At 33.4% G+C, this 18,647-nt stretch overlaps 1 protein-coding gene across 13 annotated transcripts in view; it reads right to left on the minus strand.

The window, feature by feature from the left end:
• Nucleotides 1–18,647, minus strand: part of KIAA0825 (KIAA0825 ortholog) — a 388,655-nt gene that overhangs the window by 314,938 nt on the left and 55,070 nt on the right. For 12 of the 13 annotated variants that reach the window (XM_054688516.1, XM_054688522.1, XM_054688514.1 and 9 more), the window contains 2 exons: nucleotides 14,189–14,357; nucleotides 10,305–10,974 (listed from right to left, as the gene is read on the minus strand). In XM_054688516.1, coding sequence (XP_054544491.1) covers nucleotides 10,305–10,974; nucleotides 14,189–14,357 — 839 coding nt within the window. The remainder of the gene's footprint in view (nucleotides 1–10,304; nucleotides 10,975–14,188; nucleotides 14,358–18,647) is intronic. The other variant, XM_054688524.1, reaches the window with a different exon arrangement.

Here is an 18,647-nt window from a genome sequence, read left to right on the forward strand (position 1 = left end):
TTACAGGGACTATAACCAAGATGAAAATGCATACATTGTACAAAAATGAAAAATGATGCAAAATATATAATATAAAAAAATTCTCTACCAAATATTAGCAACTGAATTCAACAACACATTAAAAGGAACATACATCATGGTTGAGCAGGATTTATCCCTGTATGCAATGATGGTTCAACATACGCAATCAATAAATGAGATATACCACACTAACAGAATGAAAAATAAAAAAAATCATATGATCATCTTTATAGATGCAGAAAAAGCATTTATTTGATAAAATTCAAAAGACTTTCATAATATAAAACTCTTGACAAAATGAGCATAGAAAGAATGCACCTCAATATAATTTAGTTCCCAAACATGGCAACAACCTAAGTGTCTGTCTATGGACGAATGGATAAAGAAGATGTGAGATCATTCTATGCATCTGTCTCTCTAGTAAGCTAATGGAATATGGAATATTATTCAGTCATGAGAAAAAAGGAAACCCTGCCTGCCATTTGCAACAATATGAATAGACCTTGAAGACATTATGCTAATGTTAAACAAATCAGATAAAGAAAGAAAAATATTGTACAATCTCACTTATAGGAAGTCTAAAAAAACTGAACTCATAGAAACAGTATTATGGTAGTCACCAAAAGTTAGAAGATGAGAGAAGTAGGGAGGTGTTGGACAAATGGTACAAACGTTCAGTTAGAAGATGTACAAGTTGTGGGAAGAGAATCACTGTTTTGTGATTATAGTCAACAACAATGTACTATATACTTGAAAGTTGTTTAAAGTGTACATCTTAAATTTACACCACTAAAAAGCAATGGCAGTTATGTAACCTGATGGAGATATTACAAAATGCTAAGGTAGTAATCATTTTGCGACATATAGGAGGATCAAATCAACACATTATACATACATCTTAAACTTACAAAATTATCTCAGTAAAGCTGAAAACAAAAAAGATTGGCATAAAGGCCAGCTTAAGATGTAGCAAGAGATCACAAAATAAGAATTATGAGCAAATATCTTGAAATGAAATTGGCATTGTATAAGTGAGAAGTGTGTGGGATAGTTTAGAAAAAAAGTAAAAGACTACAAGTAGAGTTAGCACACAGAGAATTTTTAATGGAATGTGCTATTTCAATTCTATTCTTTTAGGTATAGAGCACAGTCAAGGAATAATGACTTTGTAGTCATATAGGCCTAACTTTGAATCCTGGCTCCCCTCTGTAATCTTGAGCAAATTATTTAATATCCCTAGGTTTAGGACTACACACTGTATAATAGACATAATGAATAATGGTACCTGTGTTCTTGGGTGGTTAGAAGGATTAAATGAGATAATGCACAGCAATGTCAGACTCAGTAAACTAAATGACTAAATGGGTTATTACTTAAGATAAGTATTTCTATATTTTCACACAAAAATAACAAAGATTTGGTGAACATAAAGATACAGACATACACTAAAGAAAATAATGTACAAACCGGGAGAGGAGATCAACGGTGGTGGTGAAATGCTGCCAGTTAAGTCCTCCTATAAAAAAAAGTTAATAGGGAGGAAAAGCGGCAGGTCCCTGCGAAAACCAGGACATGGAAGAGAAACAGATGACTCAGGCAAACTGCCTAAAGAGGAAAGTTGCCATAAAAGAGGATGAAAAGAGAGGACAGCTCAGAACCCTGCTACCCTCCCACACCCACAAAGCCGGTACAATCCGACCAACAGAAAGAAAAAACAAACAAACAACAACAATGAGAACAAACTACAGATCAAGCGGGACTGTGAGTGGAAAGGAACTATTGCAGGCACTGCACCCCCCGAACCGCAACTGTGGAGAACAGTGCGGGAATCGCCATGGAGGTGAGTGAACAGCTCAGGGCACCATTAGAGGAAGATAAGAACTCCACCAAAGACCTGCAAATAGCCTAAGGCCAGCCCTGAATCTTGTGCAGAAAAGTGCGCATGCACTCGAAAAGCATACGTGGATCTAGACTGCCCAGATCCCCATGCCCACGACCTAAGTTGGTGGGGAGACACGTAGGAACCATCACTGGGGTGAATGACCATCACTGAGTAATTAAAAACCAGGGGCTCAGGCACAGGAGCAGGGTGCAAAAGGCACAATTTCTGTGGACACTGAACTGGGCTACCGTCTGCATCCCGGATCTGAGGGCTTTGGAATTGAGACCCGGGCCACGAAATTCAGGGTGTGGGATCCCCATGATGCGCGGCACAGGGCAGACACAGCACCCCATGCCGTTGAGCCATTCCACGCTACCCCTACTCAGTTCTCTGGAGACCCACAGGGGAAAAAGCACAGCTCTAGAAGGATCCTAGGAAAGATCTCTGGTGTCACCTAGTGATCAGAACAAAATCACCAACTTCCTAATAGTTGGAAGCCAGGGTTTCCAAAACCACCCTCAGGCTCTTAGAGGGGGTGGGCCATGCAAACGGAGGTTAGAAGGGAAACAAGGCGTGGAGCAAGACCCCATTCTGGAAATGAGAGCTAAGCACAGGATTCAGGGTGTGGGATGCGCCATAACAGTGGCACTGCACAGGGTGACAACCGTTGTTTTGGATCTGAGACCCTGAGATTGAGAACTAGAGTGCAGAATTCAGGAAATGGGATCCACCCCGGGCACAGCACCGGGTGAAGATGGGGCAGACACAGCACCCAGCATGAGCAACAGCCCCAGTGTCTAGGTGCTCCCCTCCCCCACTCCCTTTCACAGAGAACTACAGGGGAAAAGCACAGGTCAGCAAATACAGGTCTCTAGCGCCACCTAGTGACCAGAGCAAAATCACCAACTAACTGAAAATCACCAATTCCCTGCTGGAACTGAGTAAATACCCAGGGAGGGAACTGGAAGAGACAGTGCCCAGCAACACAGCCACAGCATCAACACCCTGCTGGAATTTTGGCCTACCAGTGCTGGTCTCAGTCTGTAAACAGTTTTTGACACTCCTGAAGGACCAATCCAAAGAGATGCCCGCCAACACCAGTGGCACAACGTCCCAATGCATAGAACAAATTAGAAAGCAAACAACAGGAAGAAGGAAAAATACAAATAACCAAGCAAGCCCACAGGAGAAAGACACACCACAAAAAGAAAATCAGTCACCAGAGCTCAACAAAGACATGGAAGAACTTCTCTGCCTGTCAGGTAGAGAATTAATAATCATCACGATTAAAAAGTATAATGAGATGAGCCAAATAATCAATGAACTGAAGAACGAAAATGAGACCTTAAGAAAGGAAATAAAAGAAAAGGAGGAGACTAAAAGATTACTGGAGGAGACAGTGAGCTCTTGGAAAAGCATTGAAAACAGAACCAAGGAAATGGAAGAATGGATCAGTACTCTTGAAGATACAGAAATAGAAAGAACCAAAAGAGAAAAAGAGAGAGAAGTGCAAAGGAAGAAGAATGAGAATACCCTTTTACAATTATCAGACTCCATAAAGAGAGGAAATATAAGAGTTATAGGCATTCCAGAAAGTGAGGAGACAAAGGGTCTGAGAAATTATTTAAGGAGATACTTGAAGAAAACTTCCCAAGTATGAAAAAGGCGACGGATATAGACATACAAGAAGCGAGAACACCCAATTACCACAATGAAAAGAAAACTACAGCAAGACACATAACAGTAAATCTTGCAAGAGTCCAAGACAAAGAAAAAAATAATGAAATTGGCAAGGGGAGAAGAAACAGATAGCTTATACGGTTAAATCAAAATCAGGTTAACCTCAGACTTCTCTGAAGAAACACTATGGGCAAGAAGAGAGTAAAGTAACATATTCAACAAACTTCAAGACAGCAAATGCCAACCAAGAATACTTTACCCTGCAAAGCTCTCCTTCCTCTATGAAGAAAAAATATGGACTGTCTCAGACAAACAGAAACTCCAGAAATTCATTACAAATAATCACCCACTCCAAAAAATTCTACAAGACGTCCTAAAGCCAAAACCAACAGAGGAATGATCAAGAAGAACAGAATAAAGTGAGGAATAAAATCACAAAGAGACAAACAAAATGGCAAACACAGATGCTAACAACCTCATCAATAAAAAGACATAGAATGGCACGCTGGATTGAAAAAACAAAATTCATCCTTCTGCTGTCTCCAGGAAACACATTTAACCACAAAAGATAAACACAGACTGAAAGTAAAATGTTGGAAAGCAATCCTACAAGCAAATGGACCAAAAAAGAAGGCAGGAACAACTATAGTTATATCAGATGAAATAGACTTCAAATTAAAAAAAGTAAAAAGAGACATAGATGGACACTACATTATGATCAAGGGGACAATACATCAGGAAGATATAACACTCATCAACATATACTCACCAAATGAAGGAGCACCAAAATATATTAGATAGTTATTATCAGCTCTTAAAACAGACATTAAAGAAAATACATATATCGTGGGAGACTTCAACACTCCACTCTCACCAACGGACAGATCAATGAGACAAAAATAAATAAATAAATAAAGGCTCTAGAGCCCTAAATAAAGACACAGAACTCATGGACTTAACAGATATCTATAGGACATTGCATTCAAAAAAAATCCAAGTACACATTTTTATCAAGTGCACACAGATCATTCTCCAGAGTTGATCAATACTGGGCCACTAGACAAACATCAACAGATACATGAAGATCAAAATCATTCCAACTATCTTCTCTGATCATAAAAGCATCAAACTAGAAATAAATCATGAGAAAGAAAACAAGGAACCATCCCACGTCATGGAGATTGAAGTCCACACTACTAGAAAACCACTGGACTAATGAGGAGAGCAAAGAAGAAATTAAAAAATACTTTGAGTTGAATGACAAGGAGGACACCACTTTCCAGTATGTGTGGGATGCAGAAAAAGCAATAATAAGAGGAAAATATACAGCAACACAGGCTCACATCAAGGAACAAGAAAGAACTCAAAGAAACAACCTAATCTCACATCTCAAAGAGCTAGAAAAATAATAACAACAACAAAAAACCCTAAAGCCAGTTGAAGAAGGAAATAATAAAAATCAAAGCAGAAATAAATGAAATGGAAATTAAAAAAACAATCCAAAAGATCAATGAAACCAAAAGTTGGTTCTTTGAAAAAATAAACAACATAGAAAAAACTTCTAGCCAGGCTCACGAAGAAAAAAAAACAGGAGAAAACACATATAAATAGGATTATAAACAAAAGAGGAGAAATCACACCAGGCTCAGTAGAAATCAAAAGAATAATCAGAGATTACTATGAACACTTATATGCAAACAAATTCAACAACCTAGAAAAGATGGACAAATTCCTAGAATGATATAATCATCCAAAGTTGGACAAAGGAGAAATAGAACACCTAAACAGACCAATTACAAGCAGCAAAATTGAGGCAGTAAAAAAGCACTCCCCCAAAACAAAAGCCCAGGCCCAGAAGGCTTCACAAATGAATTCTACCAAACGTTGAGCAGCGAATTAGTGCCTATCCTACACAAACTCTTTCAAAAAATTGATAAAGAAGGAATACTACCAAATACGTTCTATGAAGCCAAATTACACTAGTACCAAAACCAAACAAAGACAGCACAAAAAAAAAGAAAATTACAGGCCAATCTCCCTAACGAACACTGATGCAAAAATCCTCAACAAAATCCTTGCCAACAGAATCCAAGAATGCATCAAAGGGCTAATATACCATGATCAAGTGGGATTCATCCCAGGGGCACAAGGATGGTTCAACATATGAAAATCCATCAGTGTAATCCAACATATCAACAATAGAAAAATAAAAACCATATGATCATATCAATAGATGTTGAGAAAGTATTCGACAAAGTCCAGCATCCATTTATGATGAAGGCCCTTGAAATTCTCAGGATAAAAGGAACATACCTTAACATGATAAAAGCCATATATGACAAACCCACCACCAATATTATTCTCAATGGCAAAGAGCTGAAGGCCTTTCCTTTAAGATCAGGAACAAGACAAGGATGTCCTCTCTCACCACTGCTCTTCAACTGAATACTGGAAGTCCTAGACAGGGCAATAAGACAAGAGAAAGACATACAAGGAATCCAAATAGGGAAAGAAGAAGTAAAACTATCACTATTTGCAGATGATATGATAATATACGTAGAGAACCCCAAAACTCTACTGAAAAGCTATTCAAAGTAATCAACCAGTTCAGTAAAGTAGCAGGATACAAAATCAACACGCAAAAATCAGTAGCCTTCCTATGCATAATCAATCAATCTGAAGAAGAAATCAAGAAAACCATCCCTTTTATAACTGAAAAAAAAAAAAATCAAATACTTTGGAATAAACCAAACAAAAGAGGTGAAAGACCTATACAAAGAAAATTATAAAACACTGTTAAAAGAAACAGAAAAAGACACAAAGAAATGGAAAGACATCCCCTGCTCATGGATTGGAAGAATTAACATAATTAAAATGTCCATCCTACCAAAAGCAATATACAGATTCAATGATATTCCAATAAAAATATCAATGACATTCTTCAAAGAAAAGAACAAATACTGATGAAATTCATATGGAACCACAAAAAACCACGAATAGCCAAAGCCCTACTGATAAAAACAATGAGGAAAGGAGGTATCACACTTCCAAACTTCAAGCTATACTATAAAGCCATAATAATTAAAAGAGTTTGGTATTGGAACAAAAACAGACACACAGACCAATGGAACTGAATGGAGAGCCCAGAAATAAAACCACACTTATATGGACAACTGATCTTTGACAAAGGAGCAAAGAATATGCAATGGAACATGGACAATTTGTTCAATATATGGTGCTGGGAAAACTGGAACACCACATGCAAAAAAAATGAAACTAGACTACTACTTCTCACCATGCACAAAAATCAACTCAAAATGGAGAAGAGAACTGGACCTGAAACCATAAAATATATAGAAGATAATATAGGTAAAACACTACAAGACATACATCGGAATAACATCTTTAAAGACTCATCACCCAAAGCAAAGATAGTTAAGGAAAAGATAAACACCTGGGATTACATCAAACTGAAAACCTTTGCACAGCAAAAGAGACATTAACCAAATCAGAAAGACACCCCACTGATTGGGAAAAAATTTTTGCCCTCCATTCAATGGATAAGGGGCTAATCACAAAGATATACAAAGAACTCACACAACTCATCAAAAACATAGTAAACAATCCAGTCAAGAAATGGGCAGAAGAACTTAAAAGACATTTCTCCAAAGAGGAAATGCAAATGGCCGATAGGCAAATGAAAAAATGTTCAACATCCCTTATAATCAGGGAAATGCAAATTAAAATCACGTTGATATACCACCTTACACCAGTAAGAATGGCACATATAAAAAAAAAAAAACAAGCAACAACAAATGTTGGTGAAAAAGGAACCCTCCTACATTGCTGGCGGGAGTGCAAAGTGGTCCAACCACTATGGAAAGCTGTTCGGAGGTTCCTCAGTCTACTAAAAACGAAGCTACCATACGACCCGGCAATTCTACTACTAGGGATCTACCCAAAGGACACAAAAACATTGATTCAAAAGAACACCTGTATCCCTATGTTTATTGCAGCACTATTTACAATAGGTAAAACCTGGAAACAACACAAATGCCCAAAAGTAGATGACTGGACCAAGAAGATGTGGCTTATGGAATATTTTTCAGCAATCAAAAAAAAACAAAACAAAACAAAACAAAACCAACTCATGCAATTCGCAGTAACATGAATTGGATGTAACTAGAAGGCATTATGCTCAGTGAAATAAGCCAGAAGGAAAAAGAAAAATATCGGATGGTTTCACTTACAGGAGGAATATAGGGAAACCAAATAAGACACCAGGGGGAAAAATAATAATAATACAAAACGTAACAAAACAAAAACAGACAATTATAAATCAGAGACATTTACTGTGTATCTGACACAATACTAAATGCTTCACGTCTAATTTACTAACAACTCAAAGTAAAAAAAAAAAAAAGAAAAATAAATAAATCAGAGACATACTGCAGGGGAGGATGAGGGAGAGGGAGCAGAGGGAGGGAGGGAGGAGCACAGGGGACTGAGGTGATGCTTCACAGCTGCATTGGTGAAGGAAACTCTATGGGGACTACACCTGGGGGTATGGGGGGAAGCAAATATTGTTTAAAAATGAACAATGATGTAAAAAAATAAAAAATATAAATATAGAAAAAATAAAGTATTTGTTTTGCCCTCTCCCCAAAAATAATGCACAAATCATTCAAGCCAATCTAGATTTTAACATAGGAATAGAAATTATTATAATAAATACAATAAATTATTATAATTTTGTTCGTGTGCTCATCTTAAACTATATTTCTTTAATAAATAAGATTTGGCATAGGTTAAATATCAGTGGAAAATACAGTCATCACTCTGACTTAGTTCACCAGTTCTCATAACATAAATGAGGAAATTAGTAGCTCTACTAATTCTTCATTAGCTGTTCCTTATTTAGTTTCCCTCTCTTTGCAGTGTTTAGCTCAAAACCTTAAAGTTGGTAACTGCTAAATGCCTTGATAGGGTAAGTGTTCAATAAAGATGAAGTGAGTTGATTTTCAGGCAGTCTACTTGAATAGTGCAATTAGAAATTTCTTTAACAAATGACAAAGCATTTAGTTCTATACTTGGCGTGAAGATCCAAGAACGTGGTGATTGACAATACGGGTACTGAAGACTTAAAGACCTAACTATGAATCGTGACTATGTACAAAATGATTCAGGACAAGTTAGTTTTTCTAAGCTTCTTTCTTTGTAAAAATTAGGATAATAAGAAGAGCGATGTGCTTAGCATAGTGCCTAAAACATGGAAAGCACTCATTTAACACGTAATTTATACCAAAATTCAAAAAAAAAGGAGCTTGAGAAAGATCGGTGCTCTTAGACACGTGAAAAAATGTTTTTAAATTTTGGTTTTAAAGCTGACACACATAGTTTTCTCTCACAAATAGAAAAATACCTCAATATCAGCCCTTAAGATTCCATAGAACTTACACATATTTCCAACCATATATGTCTTTTCTTCTGTTATAAACCATATTTAGCAGATATAAAAGTTTCATACTGAAAACACTTTACAGATAATCAGGAATTTTTTTAGAGAATGTGAAATTTTAGAAAAAAGCACAGTCATGGAATGCATTTAAATTTATGTGTTAACAATTAAAATGAAAATCTATTTACTTTGAGCAAATTGTAATGTTCCTAAATTAACTAACTATGGATTCTGTTACAAACTAAATTTGGCTGATGTAGCTCTGTTCTGTGATGCAGCTTCTGGAGGAAAATAAAAATAGTAAGAGAAAACATTAAATCATTTGAAAATTCATATAGCAGAGTAATTTGGTATTTTGACATTTTGTTAAGAAAGGTAAGTAAAAAATATATTGTGCTAAGGAAATTTTTATAATATCTTCATAAACTCAAAGATAACAATTTACCAAATGAAAAATTTCAAATACTTCAAAAATATATTTTATGAATCTACTTAGAAATATACCTCAAGGTTTTATGCAAGAGCATAATTAATCATACCTTTCAAAATAATCATTTATTTTTACCTTTAATTTTCTCCACTGGTCGAGTTAAATTGATGACAAAAAATTTTATTATATCACAATAGTTTATTTCCTTTTCCCCTTACCTTTTGAATAAAATTAGAAATTACAGGTGGTTTATTAAAAAATCTTTATATTCTTATAGAAATAATATGGGGGACTTTAAAAATTGCTACTATTAAAATACTGTGCATCTATAACTAATTATAACAGAATCTATAATTAGAATTTCACAGCTTTTTATTTGAATTGGCTGACTAAATTGTTATAATTTTAAACTTACAGTTTTAGGTAATACAAATTTCAACAATTTTTCATTACTCCTTTTTACCTAATAATTAATTATACTTTTTTGCTTTATATATATATATATATATATATATATATATACACTTATATATATAAACTGAATATGTATGTTAGTGTCACCCAATAATTTATGCAATGAAAAAATGAAACTCTTATTGGCAATATTTTTGAATTATATTTCCAATATCTTTAATAATTTAAATAACAGGAAATAAAATGCTTCCATTACTATAAGAAGGCACGAAAGGAGTATGTAATGCAAATTTCCATTCATTTACTTACTGATTTATTTTTAAGTTTGCAACTAGGTGAACTAAATAGAAAATTGTTAGGAAATTAAAGGTATCAAAAAGCTTGATTTAAACGAAACAGAAATGTAAAATATCACTAACCCAAAGCATGCACTGCTCCTCTATGCCTGCTGAAGGTCTTGCTTGTTTTAATCACACGGACAGTACTTTCCTTGAACTGCAGCTCACAAAAATTTGCCAAAAAATTTGCCATTTCTTCTGTAATAGTATCCAGGTAAGTTTCTTTAATGAATTTTGCTGTCAAGGGTGGGGTTAAAATTTCACCCAGTGTGTTAAAGTCCTCTTTTATCATTGAGTATAACTTAAGCATTGTAGTTTGGTATCCATGAACCATTATGTCTAAATTTGATTCTCTGCTGTAAGAAGAAAAGCAGCTCTGCAGAGGTTTAGCCAACAGTTTATTCTGTATGTTTTGGTACTTGATTATTACTTCTGATTCAGGATAAAGAAACAAGAGTTGTTGTATGCATTGATTTTTCAACAAAATTTTTTGCTGTGAATTGTTTATTTCATTATGACTTTGTAATTTGTTCACTAAGAAACGTCGAAGATGTAGTCTTACATCATCCCACATAGACTTTACATCCATAGAGGAATGATCTTCAACAGAATGTAGACAAGTCGTCGAAAGGAAATGGAATGATATTCCATTCAGAGTTGATGGGAAAGAAGTACTGCTCTGGCAGGAAAGGTTCCAAAGTAAATCCAATATCATTTCTTCTTGATTTTGTTCATTCTTCAAGAAATCTTGCTAATAAAAGTAAATAACATTAGAAAGGTGATTAATTGTAAAAGTAACAAGAAAAAATGATTTCTATAATCATGTGATTTTATAATTGTTAGTTTCAGTTAAAATACATTCTTGGTGGAATAGGGATTAAGTCTCAGCGCAATCACTTCTACGGTCTGGGAGCTAAACCACATGGCATAGCTGTCTGGCCCATTGTTCCCCTTAGCAGTGTATTTCAATAAATCTGCCTGTTCTGCTCTCCACTCTGTCTTTGGTGAATACTCTCACCTCCTGGATACCTCTAGCCTACAACCTAGTACTTTCATGCAAAAAAAAAAAAAAAAAAAGAAAAATCATTCTTGGATGTTCTTCAAGTGTTTTTTTTTTTTTTTTTTCATTTGAAATTTTAGAAGGCTAGCTTTATGTTCTGTTAAATTTCATAAAGCCCAGCTGATGAAACTTTTTTCAATTAGATTTCTAGATATATTGATTTTTTGCCCTTCTTGTTATCTACCCCAATATAACTTGAGCTGTATGAAAGCTATACCTTAAAATTCTAAATAAAGTCATAGTAAAACATCAATTGAAATGGATTCTTAAGACAAAATAAATTCAAAATCATGTCCCTAATTAATTTCCATGCCTGAATGAGTACACTTATTATTATAAAACTGTAAATGAACATACAAAATGGGGACCTTTAAATATAGCATGTACCTATGGGTTACTAATAGTTGCCATAGTGAGTAATAAAATTGCATTCAAAGTTTTTAACTTTCACTTAAATTCCTTTTTGAGAACTATGTAAAAAAGATATTATTTTGGAAATTTATTCACAGGATATTTCAATTCTCTCTAAAGAAATAACTAACTCAAAATGAGGGAAAAATACTCTCACAATTGGTCTACCCAAATGGTATGAAATTATACTGTTAAATTGTACCTGTGCTAACCTACAGAAAACAATAGTAGGAACAATTCTGAATAGTAAAGGGCCAAAAAAATTGCTTACTTTTTTGGACTTTGAATTATACACACACATCTCTTTACATGCTGACTTTACTAATTACATCTATTTCAGTTAATACTGAAATAAGCTTATATTCTCTAAGTAGCAATAAGCTTATTATAAGAAAAATGGAAGCAAGGTTCAATTGACATAAAATCATGCTGACTTTAAAATTTCTTATTGACAAAGATACCACAGGTATTATGTTATTCACAACTATGAACAACTCTTAGACAAATTCCACGAATTAATTCTCAATTACTCTGAGTTTGCAATGTCTACTTTAATGTTCTATCTGTAATAAGTTGCAATGCCAAACATATATACATGTGTGTATGTGTGTGTGTGTATGTATATATAAGAATATATATACATATATTCTTATTATTTAAAAGCACTTTCCCATGTAGTCTCTATAATGAAAACTCTGTGGCATAGATATTTAAAAACCCCACTTACAGATAAGGATGCTAAAGTATGGTATATTTAAGTTATTTTTCAAAAATTACAAATGATAAAGCATAGAACCAAGAATGGATTCCTTGACTTCATTCTCCTCATCCATGTCCTTTGTACTATACTTTAGAAAGCCACAAGGTACAATGACCTTTCTGAAGCTTCTCTCTTTCCTTGCCCTCTATTTATTTCTTTTGATACTTCAGGAAAAGAAATATCCTAAGAAAGAGTTTAGGATGTCCACATTATGGTAAATTCTATAAAGCACATCAGTACCTCAACCTTGGGGTTCTTTAAATCACTCAATAACTGTAAATATTTGATCAAACAGAGAGTACAGGACTACAGAGGTTTAAAATACATGTTTAGTGTGATTGCTTCAATTTTGAAAATATCTTCAGTATAATTGCCATAAAGAGGATCTCTGTGTCTTGTTTAAATAGTTAGATAATTAATAAGCAAAAATTTTTCTCTGTAAAAAAATAGATGCATGAAAATTCCACCAGGATTGACATTTTTAGCATATAAAAATTTGATAATAAGGTTGTTTTAATCTGGATCTATTTTAATAATGTGGTTATTTCCTCAATGTAACATGATCAATTATGTAAAAAAAAATCTAGGTCTGGAAAAACCGATGAGTCTAATGAATTTGAGCAAAACTAAGGTGGCCTTTGCCCTGCAGTGAATAGAGAATGACTTATGTGTGACAGATTAAAAGATAATTAAAAGGTTTTGCTTTTAATTAAATGAGAAAGCATTATTACATCAATATTAATGAAATTCAATACACATGGCTCTTAATAGAAATTAAAGGAATAACTATATCCATATTTATTATTCAAGGCTCCACCTTCAAGAGATAATGGGTGAGAGGATTTTCTTAAAAGAATAAAGCTTTGGGGCATAGTCTTTTTTTTCCTTCTTCTTCCTTTTATTACTCTGTAAACATTAAAGACACAAATGCAATAACAACAGCCAAAAACTATTTTCTCCTGATTCTGTCATCCTAAGCCATCTACATCCTCAAGGTATTTTCCACATCTGCCTTAGTCTATGTTTGATGTTTAGACAAAAACGGTGCCTTTTCTTCCCTAAATTAAATTAAAACCATAGCTACAGAAATCTTGCTTTCTAACAATTGTGTTGTTTCTTTGGGAAACTGTTTTTGCAAGCTAGCAACTCCTGATAGATTCTATATAGGTTTAACCAGACATAGAAGATGGTCAGTATCAAAGAATGGACAGATTAATAATTCCACCTCAATTAACAGTGGTATTGTTTAATTGCTGCCTTGATGATAATGACCTGGGTATGCCCTCAAGATGGGAAAGTAGGGAATTATAGACAAAACTACTTAGTAGATAAAATCAATGGGGATCTTATTATGTTTATTAATGAGTACAGAGAAAATGAGTAGCTGTGAAGGGACACAAAATGTAATAAATATTAATATTTTTAATAGGAAATTGTGATATTTATCAATATATTTGTGGTATTGATATGGTATACATCACACCACAAATTAGCCAGAATTCTAACACTTAATCTCCATTTATATAAAACTTCATTTTACTGATAAAAATCATAGCCAAAAAACCCCCACATCTTACTGGATTCTGGTGGGGATATAGAAACAAAACAAAATAAAACCTGTAGATATGGCAGGTAATATGGTCACTAAAATAAATATTTGCATATAGAAATGGAAAGAATTGTGATTAATTTTACCACCCCATGACACAATAAAACAAGGATTTTTTTTTTTACCAGTGTTTTGAGGAATTTTATCAAATCTCCATGGGGAATAGAAGGTGACTTTGATGAATTACATTTATAGTTATTTAGCCACTCAAAGCAGTCAGTAGTTGTTTGCAGCTGCACATCTGGACACTGCTTGTTAACTTCAGACTGTATTTCTTTAACGCAAAGCTTTATGCTATAAAAAAAAAGAAAAAATATTTTTGTAGGAAGAAGGCAGTAGCTTCATCTCATAATATCATAACACCTGAAATGTTTATTATGTGGTAAAAACAATTCACAATATTATGAAACACTCATATGATATGAAAATAATAAAAAAGATACTATCAATATATCTTCATTCATAATTGAAAAACAGAGTTCAGATTTTCTGGCAGTTTATATCAAACGCAATAGAGGAAATATAAGTATCTACCTACACAGCTAGATGATGAGAAATCTTTTTTGCTAAAAAATAAAATAAAAAAATATACCATGAAATAATGGTCCTTCTGAGGCTGTGGATGGCAGGTAGAGGAAAAATAATCCTGATTCTAACGATCAGAAAAATATGTTATGTACTCATAGATGAATGACCATACAATTATGAAAACTTCAACCAACAGACTATTAACTATTAAGCAGTTATAATGAACCTGTAATCTTAAAAGCTGTAAAAGATATGGTTTTATATACAATGTCACTACTGCTAAGCCATTTCCTATCATTGAACACAATTCCAAAAACAAAAAACATACTGAAAAATACATACATACAAAAAAAAAAAAAAGACTGGAAGGAAATAAAGCTAAAGGTTAGTAGCTATTATCTTTGAATGATGAAATTAGAGCTTTAAAATTTTCTTTTCTATATTTTCTAAATTTTTAGAAGTCTTAGATGAAATTCATTTGCTAAAAAAAAAAAAACAAAAACCAAACACAGAGAAAAGGTACCCAATTGAAATTTACAATAATGTTTTAAAAATTCTATTCAAAGCATCTTTGGCTCTAAAATTAAGCAGATATATGATGTGATTTTAATTTTCATGTAAAAATCTGTGCATTCATTATTATAAATCTTTGTGGGTAAACTGGTGACCTGAAGCAGAATGTCATCTGTGGAGCCACAAGGACATAACATATTACTACCACCTGATGGCAGCATATCTAAACTGCAAGGAAGCTTATAAATAGGAAAGTTCTTTTGAAGCTGAATCCCCTTACTCAAATTGATAACTTTTCATTTATAGTTTAACAATATCAAGAAAGATCTGTTAATTGAACTGCTACTACTGTTTTGAAAATATCAGTGCTATTAAGTATACAGTCCATGTCATAGTTCATTATTAAAACCAATGTCATATAAAGACTCTTCAATATTCATCAAGTGCAACTATCTATAAAACATGCACTGTAAAAATTTAAGGAAGACTGTTCAGGACACATCTGCGAATGTGTGAATTCAAACTGAATGTGTGAATTCAAACTGAATTACCTTGAAACAAATACATTCTGAGAATCAAAGAGCCTTTTCATGAAAACAGTGAACTTACAAGAAAAATATTATCTCCTCAGACCACAGGCAACTCAATTTCCTAATAACTCAATGTTATTTCTAAGTATGATATGAGATGGGCATATATTTTCTTAATTTACACAAGTACTTCTGTGCACTGAGAAACAGGATGCCCTATGCATATACCTTTACTCTAGAAACCTTTATCAAAGATTTTTATTATAATATCCTAAAGTGTCTCATTCAATGAAACCTAATAAATTACAGTAATGTGAATTGGAAAGGCTCGGTAGTCTACTTAAAGATGCGTCTATCAGGACGTAGCTTTTAGACTAATCTCTAACATCTGAATCTGGGTAGAGGCCAATAACTGCAACTTAAAAAAAGGGTAAAGCCTTCAGAGGACTAGATATTTCAGTCATTTGTCCAAAAACTGACAAAGTGATTGAGTTGTTGCGCTTTAAAGGAACTTCCTCATGGATACAACCCCAAACGAGTTGAGCTTGCTTTTAAAGTCATGTTGTCACAAATTTTTAAATTTAGAATTCATTATCTGAACTTCATTTTGTTTGTAGTTGACTAAATATCTTGTCATCATGACATTTACCACACACTGTCTATATATCTTATTTAAAATATCAATCATTTAAAGTCTAGAGAACTGTTATTTCCTGATTGTTACACAAAAGGAATTACTCTCAAAATGGAAAATAAATGTCAGTTTGGCATATAATCTGACAATTTACCTGCTTTAATTGTGGTAAAAATTAAATTAAAAATTAATTTTAACACATAAAAGGTAACAATATTTTCATATGTGATAGTAATATTGCAAATGGGGACCAAATTCGGGGATGGGAGGAGGCTTATATTAGCCTTAGATTAGAATGATCCAAGATCTTAGTCTAGGTTTTCTGAAATAATATGGTATTGCTGCAAGTTGTTTCAAATTTGTTTTGGAAGCCAGGCCTGTCATGAAAAAATAAAGGTAACTCCACAAACAGAAGTTCAACTAGTATATTTATTATTAAATCCCAAACATTAGACTAAATTTGTAAGAGGTCTAAAAATAGTAGATTTCTTCCCTATGTAGTTTAAATTTCCAAATTTAAAGCATTAGTTAGCTTAAGCAAGGCCTTTTTAAACCATCTTTTAAAATTTATTTGTGATATTAAAACCTAAATGTCATCAATAGGAGAATGACTAGTTATATTCATTTAGGAGAATAAAGCAATGAAAATAAAGTAAAAAGCAGCTATCAACATGGACAATCTCTCAAATATAACATCAAAGGAAAAAAAGGCACAAATAAATGTGTACCACATAATAATATTGATAAAAAAGTTTGAAAACATGTCATACAAAGCAACATTTTGCTCAGGATTATAAACAGAGGCAATTAAGTATAGGAAAATGTCCTGGAATCAACAATGTACCAAATACAGGGCAGAATATAAGTGAGATGGACCAGGGGGAGAGGAATAAGGTAAGTTTTAGCAGTCCTGGTAATGTTTTATTCCTTAAATTGGATGATGGACCCATGAATGTTTATTATAATACTCTTTATGCCATTTCACATGTCTCAACATTTCTTACTAATTTTGAATCTCAATGTGCTTTAATTATAATGCCTGAATTATCCAAGTTAATGATGTGTGCAAGTAGATACATTACTGAGACACTGTGTGCAAATCAATTTATAAACCATTTTTAAAATACAATATGCAGTATGTTTTTTGAAAGGTTATCCATGGTAATTTTCTCATTCAATATTCACTACTCGCTTCCTTTTAGAGTATAAAAATTACATATTGAACGGAGGCACTATATTTGATAAACATTACCCAAATGCTGAGTATGTGAAAGACACTGTGATATACACTAGGAATCCAAACATGAATAAGAAATGGTACATTCCCTAAAGGACTTCTGTCTAGTGAGAAAGACAGACCTATAAATAAATAACTACAATGCAGTAAGACTTGACAAGAGAGGAGTACAATGTGCTAATGGAGTACATAGGAAGAAACTTACACATGTACCTGCTCAAAAAAGGCTTTTTCTTTAGAAGACTTTTTCCTGTAGAAAAGTAGGCTATATACAAGAATATGGAAGTTTTAAGAAATTTAAGGAAAACACTGTACTTAGAATTCCTTGACCTCCGACTCCTAAGAATTCAATGCTAATCTTCTCATCTCACCACCATGTCTTTAAAACTATATTTATTTTGATATAAAAAAATATAAAACTACTTTTATTTTTAATATCACAATTACATTTATGCATGTATTTCTGTGTATATATGTATATGCCCTCTATTACTTCCAACAAAATTGAGATGTCCTACAATTAAATAGATAGTATTAAACAGCAGCATAAATACTGATTGGAGAGGAATTGAGAAAAAAAGAACTGAAGAATTATGACAAAATTTCAAAACAAGCTAATTGTAAAAGCTCTTCCAAAATTACAACATTTTGTCTTATTTATATAAAATAGAAGGAAAAAAGTATATCCCATTAGTCAAAATTACAGTTATATTTTTATATAAAGGTTATAGAAAACATCTATCTCTGCTTTTATGGAAGATAAAACTTTAATTTTTATTTTTAAAGATTTATTTATTTATGCATACAAGAATTGGAGTACAGGCCAGAGTTGTGGGAGGTGAGAGGATTCAACATAGACAGAGTGGGGAACAGAACAGGCATACTAACCGCAACACACTGCTGAGGGGAGCAGTAGGCAAGTCAGGAGAGGTCTGCTGCGCCATGTGGGTAGCTCCCTGGCCAGGGATCAAACTTGTACTGCAGTGGCTGCGGAAAGCTTCAAAGATTGTGCCTTAACCCCTTGCACCACCAGAGAGGCCCAAAACTTTTATTTTTAAAATAAGCCTAATGTTCTCCTGGCAGAGATTAAAAAACTTTTTATAGTGTGGAAAATCTAAGCATTAAAATGTTTTTGAAATTCT

Source organism: Talpa occidentalis, unplaced genomic scaffold (assembly GCF_014898055.3).
Source record: "Talpa occidentalis isolate TD23 unplaced genomic scaffold, MPIMG_talOcc4v2.1 talOcc4.6, whole genome shotgun sequence".
NCBI classification, from domain to species: domain Eukaryota; kingdom Metazoa; phylum Chordata; class Mammalia; order Eulipotyphla; family Talpidae; genus Talpa; species Talpa occidentalis.